We start from the raw sequence: 13,404 nt of genomic DNA, 5'->3' as shown, positions 1-13,404 counted from the left end.
GCAGCTGAATTTAAAATGTCAAAGAATCAATGTGAGATATTTCTAAGCTGTGATGAACCGCCTTGAGCTGGGTGCTGCATTAGAACTGAGCTAAGCCAGTATTTAACGTCAGTGTTAGTTTAGCTGTTTACATCACGCCCGTTCAGACATCCTGACACATCCACTCGGTGTCCAAACGTCACTTTCTGTGTAAATACTTTTTTAAACAGGTTAAAAAGACTCTTTGATACATTTTGACCTTGTATTTGTGAACTGCAGCAGGACTATGTAGTGTTCTCTATTCATTAAAGTACACCAGCCAGATGTTTTATACATCGATCATGTGACAAAGTCGTAAACTTAATTTTCTAATTATGCCACATTGTCAGTGAAGGCAGCGCGGGCTACGATGCAAATGTTTCTCAGTCTTTATGAGAGCGATCGTGTCAATAAACAGTAAGGCTCCAGAAAGCTTGGTGTCCATTTGACTTTGTAATGCTGACGTTGATTAAAGGCGCTGCGCAGCAACACTCGTTTCAGTGTTTTATAGGATGGACCACGATCTGATGATCAGTCATTAAAAACTGTTGAATACAAACATTGTGACTGCGACACTCACAGGGTGAAACATGCATTCGGGGGCACTTTTTAGGCATTTTGTGTTTTCAGCTTTTACAAAAATTACCATTCAATGTCATCATTAAACTTTATTCAGTTGGTTCAAAATCACATTCACAGCCTTGTTTCAAAAAAGGAGAATCTGTGGAAAATTTAAATATAATTCTTAACAGAAGTGAAAACAACAAATATACACAGAGGCTCGGATTCTAAAAGCTGAGAGCGCTTTATGCTGTGCACTTTAAGCAGTGTTTGTCACACTGGGTACATGATGAGGGTACAGTATATTGCTCAGGCGAGTGCTGTCAGTGAGCCTGCTGTATCCACAAACACAAAGAAGAAACAGGCGCCTCATGTGGTGTAAAACGGTCCAATGATGGATGCTGCATCCACGGAGACAAAGACAATATGCTGCACAGTTCAAGTGCCAGCATCTGCAATGGGATCCAGGATCATTCATCCATGTGGGGTGGGTCACTCACTCAATGCTGGTTGTGGAGCAGGCTTTGTTTCATTACCATCTGTACTCACAATTCACTTCCTGCTTCAGCAGAGAGCTGAAGTGAACGGTTTGAAGCCCAAACTGATGCAAGGATGTGTTCACGTTCATGAAGCAGAGGACGAGGAGACAACACAGCATGCAGACATCGTGGTCACAGGGCAGACTCCCAGCATTTGTTCTGGCTCTATGGGCAGTTTGTGTGCACATTTCAGTGTTCACTGTACTCCCACAGGCAGCAGCTGTTCTGTCCGCTGTCTGTGTGTGAAGAAGGTTCGAAAGAAACAAGAAACTCTGACATGACATCTGAGGATCTCGTTGGCAAAACGTTTCCCATGGAAAAGAAACTAAAGGTCCCTCTGTCTGACTCGTCTACTCCCCCTGCTGGTCCAGAACCAGGATGTTGACTTTCTTTTTCTTGCCTTTGTCTCCGGGCAGTTTAAAGTTCTGCTCTGTGACCTCGTCGTCATCGTCGCTGCAGTCCGACTCCTCAGAGTCCGACGTCTCGCTGTCACCTGACTCATTGAGCTCCACGAGTGCTACATCCTGAGGACACGGGGACAAAATTACACGACTGGTGAAAGACGCACTTAAAGCAGCTAAATGGAGAGAAACTGATTAAATGAGCAGTAGATTGAGACTTATCCACCACCAGAAGAACAAATAAAATTTGTCATTTGCAAAAGTGTTCAGAGCCTTAACTCAGTGCTGCGTGGAAGCGTCTGCAGCAGCAGTTACAACTCATGGCTACCTGGATTTTGGCAGCTTGTGTGCCACGTTCACATCTTTGCAGCGCTGTTGGGGACAGTTAGCTGTTCTGAAACGATCTCTGCCCCGGGTGTTGAGAAGAGCACACACAGAATGATGATGCCACCATCATGCTTGTCTTTATGGACGTTAATAGAAAGTAATAAATAGTACAGACAGTTTGGGCCTTTTTTGTTGTCAAAATAAGAGACCGACTCTCCTCGTGTGCTCCGAATTCTTTAAACGGAGCTCTTAATAGAGTCGATTTCAGTTTTTCACTTTTGTTTTGGAAACGCAGGAAAGAATTAAGAACAGGACAAAAACAGTAAATTAATGCTAACTGAACTGCACTTAAGTTGTAATGTTGAATAAAAGTATGATGGTTCAAAGATTAAAGTCGTGTGTAGGGCTGGGCGATAGGGCCTAAAATTCTATCATGATATAATTTGAAGCACGTGCGGTAACGATATATATCGCGATATATTCTTTTCTTCTGTATAACCTATTTTCCACACTATAAGGACTTAAAATCCTTTAATTTTCTCAAAAATCGAGAGTGTTCCTTATGTATGAATTCTGGTTGTGCTTACTGACCTCGAACCGATTTGGGCAGAAATCTGTTAAAAATGTTTTAGTACAACTTTGGTAAGCCACACTGCTTGATGGATGGTCAGAGCATTACGGCTGCCGTAGTGAGGAGCTTCGGAGTAATCTGGGTCCAAAACTCCGTCAACTTCAGGTCCCAAAGTCAAACGAACACAGAGTTAAAAACGGTCCAAATTCTTTCATCTTTAATAAAATCATCAGCGTTGCTGCTTTATCGGGTGTAACAATGAAGTTTAACATCCATGAAAACAGAATTTATTAAATTTAACGGAGTTAGAAGTTAGCAGGAAGTTAGCTCGCTAGTTTCCACCTAAACATTTCATACCATGTTCTGACAGAGATTTTTGAAACTAATTCAAACGTACAGCTCTGCTACCACTTCCAACATAAATGAAGACAGAAACTAAACAGCAGTGGCGTTTGCAGGTTACTGAAGTTGGACTACCTGGTATATAATGTTGTGCTACGTGATTGCTAGCGACACAGCTATGTTAGCATAACATTAGCACAGTGAAGCTGGAGGATGAACGCCAACTTTTTTTCCACTCGATAAAAGTTAACGTGACGGATTCTGGTGGTCAGGGACAAATGCAGTCGCATAGCAGGATGCTGTACACGGGCCAAACGTCAGTCAAGAGAACAACTGAGATCATTCATCCACAATACGAGGTTAGTTATTAATATACTGCAACAACATGGGAACAGAACAGCTGCGAGAGAATTCAACATTAATGAATCAACGTTATGGAAGTGGAGGAAATGCAGTTTTCGGCTTTCCCCATATTTGAAAAGTGCTTCATCTCTTTGCTGTGACTGTCGCCCGCCACAATTTGCAGATGATAATGGTTGTAGCCGCTGCGATGCTTTCGACCAAAACAGGCGCAGCTTGATGACATCATCAACATGCGTTATCACGATAGAGCGGTATAGTCAAAATCTCTATCGTTGGCCAAATCTCTATCGTTTATATCGCCCACCCCTAGTCGTGTGCTGCTGTTGGAAAAACAAGGCTCAGTACTGTAACACTTCCCCCACATGCTGCATGTCTAATTGTGTTGACATGGTGACGACTGAGCTCTACAGAGTTCCAGTTTAAACAAAGGTAAGAAAAAAATATGCATGCATGTAACCGAGTTATTTGAGTTACTCGATGCATTGCTGCAGTCCTAGCAGTCACACACAGCAGACCTCTTTGGAATAACGCAGCCCTTGTATGAAAGGAGCTGCCAGATTTACCCAGAGACCAGCTGCCCTAACCTCCAACACTTCTCTACTGCAGAGTCCTTTATGTTCCATGTCACAGTTCAGTACGTCACCAGATGGTGGCAGTGCAGCTGGTTCAGCGGCAGGCCGATACTCACCATCTCTATGACCCTCTCTGCCTCGTCCACACTCTCTATGTCAAAGCGTCCAGCAGGAGCCTCCTCCATCTGTCTTTTCAGCTTCTCGTTGGCCTCCGCCATCTGAGGGAGGAAGCTCTGCAGCCGGTCCAGAACTGATTCACAGGGAAAGACCCGCACACACACACATCACTAAACATCACTCTTATGCTTTTTGGTAGATCAACCATCGACCAACTTGTCACTAAAAAGAATGCTTGACATTCTCACCGCTGCTTCTGGGGACTCTCTCTGTCTGCAGTGATCTTCCAGCTTTTGGATTGAGGAGAAGCTTCTCACTGAGACCTAGCAGCACAACACACAGATCAGTTACTCCTCATGACCAAACTTATGCTCCTATACTGCGGGAAAAGAAAGACACGTTTCTCATGAGTGGGTTAATGTGTAGAAATCCTTTCAATCTTTTAAATACAGCAGTTGTGGCAACACGTCCCTGATAGAGGTCCCTAAGAAAGTTAGTGAAATGACCATTCTGTGTAGCTAAGATTTGGGTTTACTCTAGTCAGCACAATGATTAATCCAAATCTGGAAAGCTGCAGAGAAAGTTGCCAAACTGAGAAATAATCAGGCATCAATCAGTCTATCTGGATGGACCACAAAGTTGGGTCACAGCAGCAGCAGGGAGGATACTCCAAATGTCCTTCTCCCACCCAGTGCTTTCCCAGTCCTCCCAGGGGAGAGTTGGATGACATACCACACTCTAATTTATAATGTGAGTCCAAATATAGACAAAAAATAAATAAAAACAACAGAAAAGGAAAATGCAGACTTTGACATGGTGTGTGAAGATTGGTTTCTCTAATGTCTCTAACGGCACTTTTACTCTAACTGACAGACATCAACAGAAACCTCCAACAAAACATCGCAGAAACATTATAACCTGATTTACTTTTACCCAGTGTGGAGTCTTTGTCTGCGTTTGTGGCTGACATGTTTCTCTACATTCAAAAACTACCATCACAATTAGAGACTGTCCGTTTATTTATAAGTAAAAATGTTTTCCCCCACGCTGTAAACACGTGATCCGTGGACTTTGTTTTAACTTCCATTAGTCTAAGATGGGTTTATTTGTTATAAAGGTCGACTACGTTTCAATTAAGGACTCAACATGACCTGCAGAGTCACAGCACTGAACTGTGGCACTAAACTTACCGAGGAAATCGGGCCTCAGCGCTCTGGAGTCAAAGCAAAGACCGCAGTTTTTTTAGGACCGTGTTTGCACGAAGTCTTTAGGTAATAACTTTGTTTATATGACGCTGGCAATGATTTAACTAAACGTGTAGTTTTCATTACTCCATGTAGCTGCTTACATATATTCAAATAGTCTGACAGACAGTTAGTATTTTACAACAAAATACTGACACAGAAGCTGGCTTTCCTGTACGAATGTGCAGTTTAGGCTCTGTACTTCTTCCCAGTCCAACTCTCCTGACATTTTGACAAAACAGAAAGAAATAAAAAGCATCCAAACCTCCTCCGTTACCACACGACAGCAACGCCTGCGAGCTCGTTGTCTTTACGTTTAATTCCATGTTAGATTTAGAGAGGACACGATAATGTTTTCCTCCACATGTGGGTTTTTTTGGTCGAAATCCACATCCGTGTGAAAGGTAGGGACAAAGCTTGTTTTAGGAATTATACAGCTCCCCCTGGTGTTTGGGATGAACTCTAGCGTTTACGCACACATTCCAAGCTCCTTACTACACTGTCAGGTTTTATACAAATATTTTGGCTGGCTTTTCATACCTGGCTTTATTCCAGTGGGATTCAAATTACCCCATTTACCTGAAATATGATAATGTTTGGAGTGTTTTTGAAAGAAAAGAAAGCTAATTATGGTGTTACTGTGTTATTAATCTTGTGCAAGCAATTTCTACATAAATGTCGTTTTTTTAAGACCAAACCAACACTGGCTCACTGGAAAAACGACTTAAACCTGTTGGTTAAATCTTTGACTTTAGTTAAAAAGAAAAAGGCTGCTTTTTTGTTTCCTTTGTGGAAGATTTTGATTTAGTGAGTTAATAATCTGTTAAATTATGTGACCCCATCTTTATATTTTCTTTTTCCTATGTATGAAAGTTGCTAATATGTAAGGAATGTTTATTCTCTGAATGTGTAATATATGGTGCATTTTGTTTGTATGTTAATTTTACAAAAACCCAACTACACACTGTTAGGTGTAAGGATTACGCACATCCTCCAGATGTGGACCGAGACTGTCAGGTTTAAACTCCCCAGCTGATAGACTCGGCTTACCTGCAATTAATACTACCAAAACTACCACTATGTAATGTGGGTAATACAATAAAAAATTATATCTGAAAGTTTTGTTCTAATCCGCTGAAGCCAGCTGATGTTTTATTCTATAGCAGTAATGTTAATGCAGTCATAATGCAGTCGAAGATTAAAAGTGCATTACTTAATATAGATGTGAGGAAAACCATCCCATTTGTCGGACATACTATGTCTTTGGATCTGTAATCAGGTCAACCCGGATTTATAACTTCTGGTAAGCAGGCGTTGTTTTCAAACGGAGTCGCTCGTCGTGTCGCGTAGACGATCTTGGTTGGCCAGTTTCGCTCTGACGCGGCTCTCTGGCTGGCTAGCTGTCAGAGGAAAGGACTGGCATCTCCTCTGGGTGGAATTTCTTCACAGTGAAAACGTATGTCAAGGATAAAAACAACGGTAATAATAATCCTTAGCACTGAAGAGTTATATATATCCTATCTACTTGTAATACTGGCTAACTGTGGCCACCGTATTCTCCCGGTTTACGTTTAACGCTGGGTAAGTAGGCAGCCGACGTGCCTTCTACTGTTTTGATTCCTCCACAGCTAGCTAGCAGCATTTCCGTGTTATGTGGCGACCATAAACATATACACAACCAGCCTGTTTGTGTCAAGTTCCTGTTTGGCTAAATGATCCATGAATGGCAGCTGTGGTGTGAGACGGCGCTGAATAGGATGGTGGTAATAAATGGGCCTGAACAGTGGCAATTAAAAAAGTATGAAAACTGTCGTCTCGAGAACATTTTACCAACGAAACGCAGATAAACTGGAGACACCGGAACAGCAGCAAATTATGGAAGAACTTTGTGAACATCCTCGGTTGGTACATTTAAAGAAGCAGCTCGGTGGACCTCGGATTTAAAGACTTGATGCTCAATCATTCAGGGAAGCAAATCTCCAAAAGTTGGTTCTGTTCATCTGGACGCAGCGTTTTGTGGGAGAAACGTTTCGTCACTTGGATGCTAGCTCGGGTTTAGTTTGTCAGCCCACAGCAGCGACACTAGCAGCTAACTTCGACTCTCTATATTCATCGTCATCATCGTTTCAAACGAGACGTGAATGACAGGAACAGGCTGAATTGTATTTCCGGTGCTCTTTGGGATGCTTCTCAGCTGTTCCTGTTCATTTCTTTAATTTTCTAACTGGTAGCAGTCCTTTAACAGAAAGCGTTGTTGACGTGAGCAGTGATGCTGGCACTGATATATCTGTGATGGTGATCCAGTCTTTCTTCCCGTCGTTGCTTGATGATGTATTAAAAATAAAGTGTTGTATGTTACAGCAGCTTCAGCACAATCCTTCCCTGCAGTAATGACACGTACGCTCTAACGTCATCTCTTGTTTCTCTGCATTTCCACTTTAAGAACCGTTTGTTCCTCTTTATCACTTACTGTTGTTTTGTCTTATACGTATCAGCAGCTGGCAGATATTCCTCTTCTCATTTCATTTCGTGTGTGTTTTCTTTAGGCTGATGAATCCCTGAAGCTCGCTTCGACCGCTCGCTGCCTGGACACCGCCCTCAGACCGGATGACAGGAGATGAGACACTGGAGCCCTGGACCACATCATGAGCATTCAAAGCCTACAAGGAGCTATAGGGGAGTCTCTTGGCTCTAGTCTCACAGTGCGCATGAGTGGAGCAGGTGGCGGGTGGAACAGCCTCTCCCTGAAACCTGTTTCCCCGGGGTGGATCGCCTCCATTTTCCACACCATGGTCCCCACCGGTTACACCAAACTTCAGGAGGAGCGGTTGGCCATGGTGGACCTTGGAGCTAAATCTGAGGCCAACTCACTCCAGAACGGGTACAGACAGGAGACGTCTCATATAGAAGGAAGACGGGTTCTGGACCGGGCCTCTCGGGCCTCTTTGACTTTAGCAGACTGTGGCGATGGAGACTGCTCGGAGACGGAGCCTATGCTCACTGAGAGGAGGCTCTCAGGTGAAGAGGCAGATGGGGAGGAGGAAGAGGAGGAGGAAGGGCTGGGATCGAACACGCAGAATATGCCAAAGGAGTCAGTGCTGGCTATGGCATTTCAGATTTTGGTGCCTTTCCTTCTAGCCGGATTTGGAACCGTATCAGCTGGAATGGTGCTGGATGTTGTGCAGGTAAATTGAGCAACCAGCATTATTAAACCAGTCAAAGCAGGCTGGGATTAAAGGCTCATTCAAGCTCCTTACAAATATGGGTTTTGTTCAGTTTTGCTCTCTGTGAATGTGGAACATAGTAGCACAACTGCAGCGAAGTTACCAAGGCTGGGAAGTGTTGTGCTGTAAAGCTACATTTGAAAGTAGTAGTCACCCAACCCCACCAGGCTGCAGTAAAAGGACAGTGTTGGCTGAGGTGGAAAAATAACTAAACACATCAGTCACTGACTAATAATGATCACATTATCCAAACCTTCCTTGGGTTATATGCTGGCAACCAAGCTTGATATGACTGTAATCTCACCAGGCCGCTCTGTAACGGCACTCTGTCATATCACATGTTTAAGGTGCACGTCTGTGAGCAGGGTGTTTTACATAGAAGTCCCAGGTTGGAGACGGGGACCTCTGTTCTACTTCTAGAATTTCTAAACCGTAGTTTTAATTTCAGTGTTTCTCTGTGAATGTGTTGAAGATTTTAACGTAGAAACGCAGCGCCCACTCGAGCGTGGTCCTGCCTGCAACCCTTTCCGTTTCTGCACATTTACATTTTTTGGGTGAAACCATCTGTCAGACGGTGGAAGCGTGAGCCAACGAGCTGGAAGAGTGCTGCTCGCGTCCCAAATGTGTCCTTCATGCAAACGTGAAAGCTTTGCTGTGGGCAGTCAGTAAGGTGTGAGGAGAAGAGTTTCTTGCTTTGCTCAGCTGACATTACAGCAGTCGTGTTATCCCTGTTGGCAACATCTGACAGAATTACGAAGCTTTAAAAGAAAAGTCTGTGAATGCTGCTGGATTTACTTCACTGCTTCACAGCTAAATGATGCAAATCCCCAGTTTGCCTTATCCTGAAAACACAACATGTAAGTGTGAAGTTCAGTGATAGCCAGAAAAAGCAAAGTGACTTTCTGGTGTCTGCAGCACTGGGAGGCGTTCCAGTACATCACAGAGATCTTCATCCTGGTACCCGCTCTGCTCGGCCTCAAGGGAAACCTGGAGATGACTTTGGCCTCGAGGCTGTCCACAGCGGTGAGACACACACACACACACACACACACACACACACACACACACACACACACACACACACACACACACACACACACACACGCTCTGTAGCCCATTCCACTCTAAGACCCCAACACAATAGCATCTTTATGTGTAGTAATAGTAAACAACACCCTAAACTGAAGAACTGTCATTCTTTCTTGTAATGCACTTGTGGTTGTGGAAGCTGTGTCACTGTTATTCCGTCTTCACATTCGATGTTGTTGTAATCAGACGTCAGGCTGCTTTGTCCTGCGAGCTTGTTGTTTCACTCTCAGAAGGACGGAGTGGTTTCCCGTCAGCCTCGTGCTCGTAGCTGCTGTTCGAGGATCACTGATAGTGCAGTGATGTCACTGTGTACGTAGTTGCATCATTTTTGTTTTTGTGGTCATGACTCACCTCCACAGAGCCTCTAACTGTGATTAGGTGTTCATCATCCAGCCCAGTCTGGAATTATAGCTCCAGTGCCGTCGACGCTGTGCGGTGAACACCACAGGCTTATGTGCCCAGCTGTTACAATGACTTTGGGCGTTTCCACGTAAGAATTACTTAAAGTGTTTGAGAAATAGTTGGAGTCAGGAGGAATTTGCTGACGGGGAGTTGGGAGAGGCTGTTGCAGCCAGGATCAAATGGTCAGACGGTGAATTGTTGCTCTGCTAAAGAGGGTGAGCATGTGTTTGCACCCTGTCCCATCAAACAGGCTCTCCTTCTGTCCATAACCTTACTCGTTGCAGTCCTGTTTGTCCAAGTAGAAGAGGTGACTGAGCAGAATTCTCTCTTTGTTGGTTTTCGGCTCTTCCTGCTCCCCACGCACAAGCTCCACATTCACAGCGCTGTGTCAACATAGAGAGTGGAGCGTAGCATGAGCCAAGTTTCCTCAGCGGTGTCCCAAAAACAGTTTGTCTTCATGTTACTGTTGCTCTGCTCAGCTGCTCTGCCCTGCAGTGCTGAGAAATGCAGGAGGACTTATGACAGTTGTTGCATGTGTGAAGTCACACGTGATTTCAGAAATGTCATTACAGTTAATTGAATTTGTTCACGTTAGTTCAGCTAAGCATCAGAGTGGGACAGACAGGTGGTCAGTAAGGCACAGGTGCCCACATATGAGCAAAATGACTGTAGGCCACAGAAAAAGGTCTTTTCTTTGTGCAGTGCAGAGCTCACTCAGAGTGAATCCCAGCTTCTCATCTTAGAGCCACAATTTACAGAAGTCCCCTAAACATGTCACGTCCAGGCAGTGTGAAGTTACTGCTGTGAAAGAGGACGGCTGAAAAGATGCACTCACAGGAAATGTGCCTGATCATAGCAACAACCACTCATCCAAACAGTGAGTCTGCAGTCACAGCTAACCAAGATAATTACATACAGATACAATGTTCTGCTATCTTCCACAGAGCTATACATCATCTGAGTGATATATTTACAAGAGTGTGAACATTTTGTGCAGCTATTGTGTTATGTGTCACCTTTATGACATGGTTGGGAATTTATTAATGTTTGTGAATGTCCTCACAGATGTGCGAGACACCGCGGACAGAATTCCTGAGCTGTTAGTGGGATACAGAGTCGGATTATATCTTTGTTCAGTTTTACTCCAGTTATTGGCAAAACCACATTGTTGAAAATGACTAACGATGTTCTCATTTTTAAAAAGTGTGTGTGTGTGTGTGTGATACATGTGATCAATCACTCATACAGAAAAAGGTTAGACCCATGAAAGTGCTCCATCTCTGGTAAATGTCATCAGGTTTTATCGTCACGTCACGTGTGCAGGTACACGGGTACAGCACATGCAAGTGTGCGAGCTCCTCAAGCAACAGAGGTGTGCAAAAGTACAATAACACAAGAACAAGCAGAATATAGGAATGGCTAAATCTGAGAGTTATATGAATAATATATGGACAATATAGGAGTGCATTACTGAATATGTACACTCAACAAAAATATAAACGCAACACCTTTGTTACTGCTCCCATTCCCCATGGGATGGACGTAGAGACCTAAAATTCATTCCAGATACACAATATAACCATCCCTCCCAAACAGTGGTCACAAATCAGTCCAAATGTGTGGTAGTGGGCACATCTGCTATATTGAGATAATCCATCCCACCTCACAGGTGTGCCACATCAGGATGCTGATCTGACATCATGAGTAGTGCACAGGTGTACCTCAGACTGCCCACAACAAAAGGCCACCCTGGAATGTGCAGTTTTGTCTCACAGCAAAATGCCACAGATGCCACAAGCAATGAGGGAGCGTGCAACTGGCATGCTGACAGCAGGAATGTCAACCAGATCTGTCGCCCGTGCATTGAATGTTCATTTCTCAACCATAAGCCGTCTCCACAGGCGTTTCAGAGAATATGGCAGCACATCCAACCGGCCTCACAACCGCAGACCTCGTGTAACCACACCAGCCCAGGACCTCCACATCCAGCAGGTTCACCTCCAAGATCGTCTGAGACCAGCCACCCAGACAGCTGCTGGAACAATTGGTTTGCACAACCAAACAATTTCTGCACAAACTGTCAGAAACCGTCTCAGGGACGCTCAACTGCATGCCCGTCGTCCTCATCGGGGTCTTGACCTGACTCCAGCTCGTCGCCGTAACAGACTTGTGTGGGCAAATGCTCACATTCGATGGCGTCTGGCACGTTGGAGAGGTGTGCGCTTCATGGATGAATCATGGTTCACATTGTTCAGGGCAGATGGCAGCTGAGAATGTCCCAGTTCTTGCATGGCCAGCATACTCACCGGACATGTCACCCATTGAGCATGTTCGGGATGTGCTTGACCGGCGTATACGACAGCGTGTACCAGTTCCCACGAATATCCAACAACCTCGCACAGCCATTGAAGTGGAGTGGACCAACATTCCACAGGCCACAATTGACAATCTGATAGACTCCATGCGACGATGTGTTGCACTGCATGAGGCAAATGGTGGTCACACCAGATACTGACCGGTTCTGGGTCCCCAGACCCCCAATAGCGCAAAAAACTGCACATTCCAGAGTGGCCTTTTGTTGTGGGCAGTCTGAGGTACACCTGTGCACTACTCATGATGTCAGATCAGCATCCTGATGTGGCACACCTGTGAGGTGGGATGGATTATCTCAATATGGCAGATGTGCCCACTACCACACATTTGGACTGATTTGTGACCACTGTTTGGGAGGGATGGTTATATTGTGTATCTGGAATGAATTTTAGGTCTCTACGTCCATCCCATGGGGAATGGGAGCAAAAACAAAAGTGTTGCGTTTATATTTTTGTTGAGTGTATATCTACGTGTGTGTGTGTGTGTGTGTGTGTGTGTGTGTGTGTATGCAAACCAAGTGGCATTTATATACAGTGTGGAGTGCACAATGTTGAAGTTGTGGTAAGTGAAGGTGAGGTGTCTGTGAAGTGTTCAGCAGCCTGATGGAAAAAGCACATCTTCACATTCATAGCAGTAAATGTGTTTGTGTAGCACGGATGGTTCAGATGGAGAGTGTGACGACTGAAAAGGCCAGACCCAGTGTTTGTGTTAGTCTTTGCTTTTAAGTCTATTTGTTACACCTGGGAAGTTTAGTACTCTTTGGTTTTTGCAGGGAAACCCACAATATGAAATACTGGGATTAAATGGGACCACTTTTAAGTTTCTAGCATTTAATCAATTTAGTGTCAATCCTGGAAAATAAGTGGCATTTCCAACACAGGCTTTACTCTGTAAAATAACTCTTCCCATCCCAACTCAGGTCAATGTGGGCAAGATGGATTCTCCCATCGAGAAGTGGAATCTAATCATAGGGAACCTGGCACTGAAGCAGGTAATGGCTCACAGTGGCTGTCTCATTGTAGAGAGAACACGTTCATATAAAAACGAATCAATCCTGCATCCTTTGCATTGGCATGAGCTGCAGTTTTATTCGTTTCTCTTCCTTTTTACTGGGAGCAGTTTTTTACTCAGGTGTTTTTCCCTTTTTGGTCATAACAAAAAACATTAAATTGTATTTTATATGTTGAATGAAATATCACAAATCTTTGATAATATTAATGCAGTGCTATGGCTAATATCCAGTGTGTATATGTTGATACGG

At 44.1% G+C, this 13,404-nt stretch overlaps 2 protein-coding genes across 4 annotated transcripts in view; one reads left to right on the top strand and one right to left on the bottom strand.

Moving 5' to 3' along the window:
* Positions 1-210: 210 nt before the first annotated feature.
* Positions 211-5,453, bottom strand: nopchap1 (NOP protein chaperone 1). The gene is made up of 4 exons (XM_085435974.1): positions 5,321-5,453; positions 4,060-4,134; positions 3,811-3,944; positions 211-1,642 (listed from the first exon to the last, which is right to left on the bottom strand). The coding sequence occupies exons 1-4, from the start codon at positions 5,379-5,381 to the stop codon at positions 1,469-1,471; spliced, it is 444 nt and encodes a 147-aa protein (XP_085292100.1). The 5' UTR covers positions 5,382-5,453; the 3' UTR covers positions 211-1,468.
* A 946-nt stretch (positions 5,454-6,399) lies between these two features.
* Positions 6,400-13,404, top strand: part of slc41a2b (solute carrier family 41 member 2b) — a 42,161-nt gene continuing 35,156 nt past the window's right edge. Inside the window, exons 1-4 of one of the 3 annotated variants that reach the window (XM_085435841.1) lie at positions 6,400-6,511; positions 7,602-8,240; positions 9,195-9,302; positions 13,063-13,134. In XM_085435841.1, the coding sequence (XP_085291967.1) occupies positions 7,701-8,240; positions 9,195-9,302; positions 13,063-13,134 (720 nt within the window). In that variant the 5' untranslated portion in view covers positions 6,400-6,511; positions 7,602-7,700. Of the gene's footprint in view, positions 6,637-7,601; positions 8,241-9,194; positions 9,303-13,062; positions 13,135-13,404 lie in introns of all 3 variants that reach the window. The other 2 variants (XM_085435839.1, XM_085435840.1) reach the window with 2 other exon arrangements.

This window comes from Copadichromis virginalis, linkage group LG17 (genome assembly GCF_057382275.1).
Source record: "Copadichromis virginalis isolate Kocher_CV1m ecotype Utaka linkage group LG17, C_Virginalis_male_GT1.1, whole genome shotgun sequence".
Taxonomy (NCBI): Eukaryota; Metazoa; Chordata; class Actinopteri; order Cichliformes; family Cichlidae; genus Copadichromis; species Copadichromis virginalis.
Note: the sequence above shows the minus strand (reverse complement) of the source record. Positions and strands in the feature narration are given on the sequence as shown.

Coding starts and splice junctions, on each gene's coding strand:
- nopchap1 (XM_085435974.1), bottom strand. CDS start 5,381: ATGGAATTAAACGTAAAGACAACGAGCTCGCAGGCGTTGCTGTCGTGT. Junction 3,945..4,059: donor GAGAGTCCCCAGAAGCAGCG/GTGAGAATGTCA, acceptor CCTGTGAATCAG/TTCTGGACCGGCTGCAGAGC. Junction 1,643..3,810: donor CAGAGAGGGTCATAGAGATG/GTGAGTATCGGC, acceptor CCGTGTCCTCAG/GATGTAGCACTCGTGGAGCT.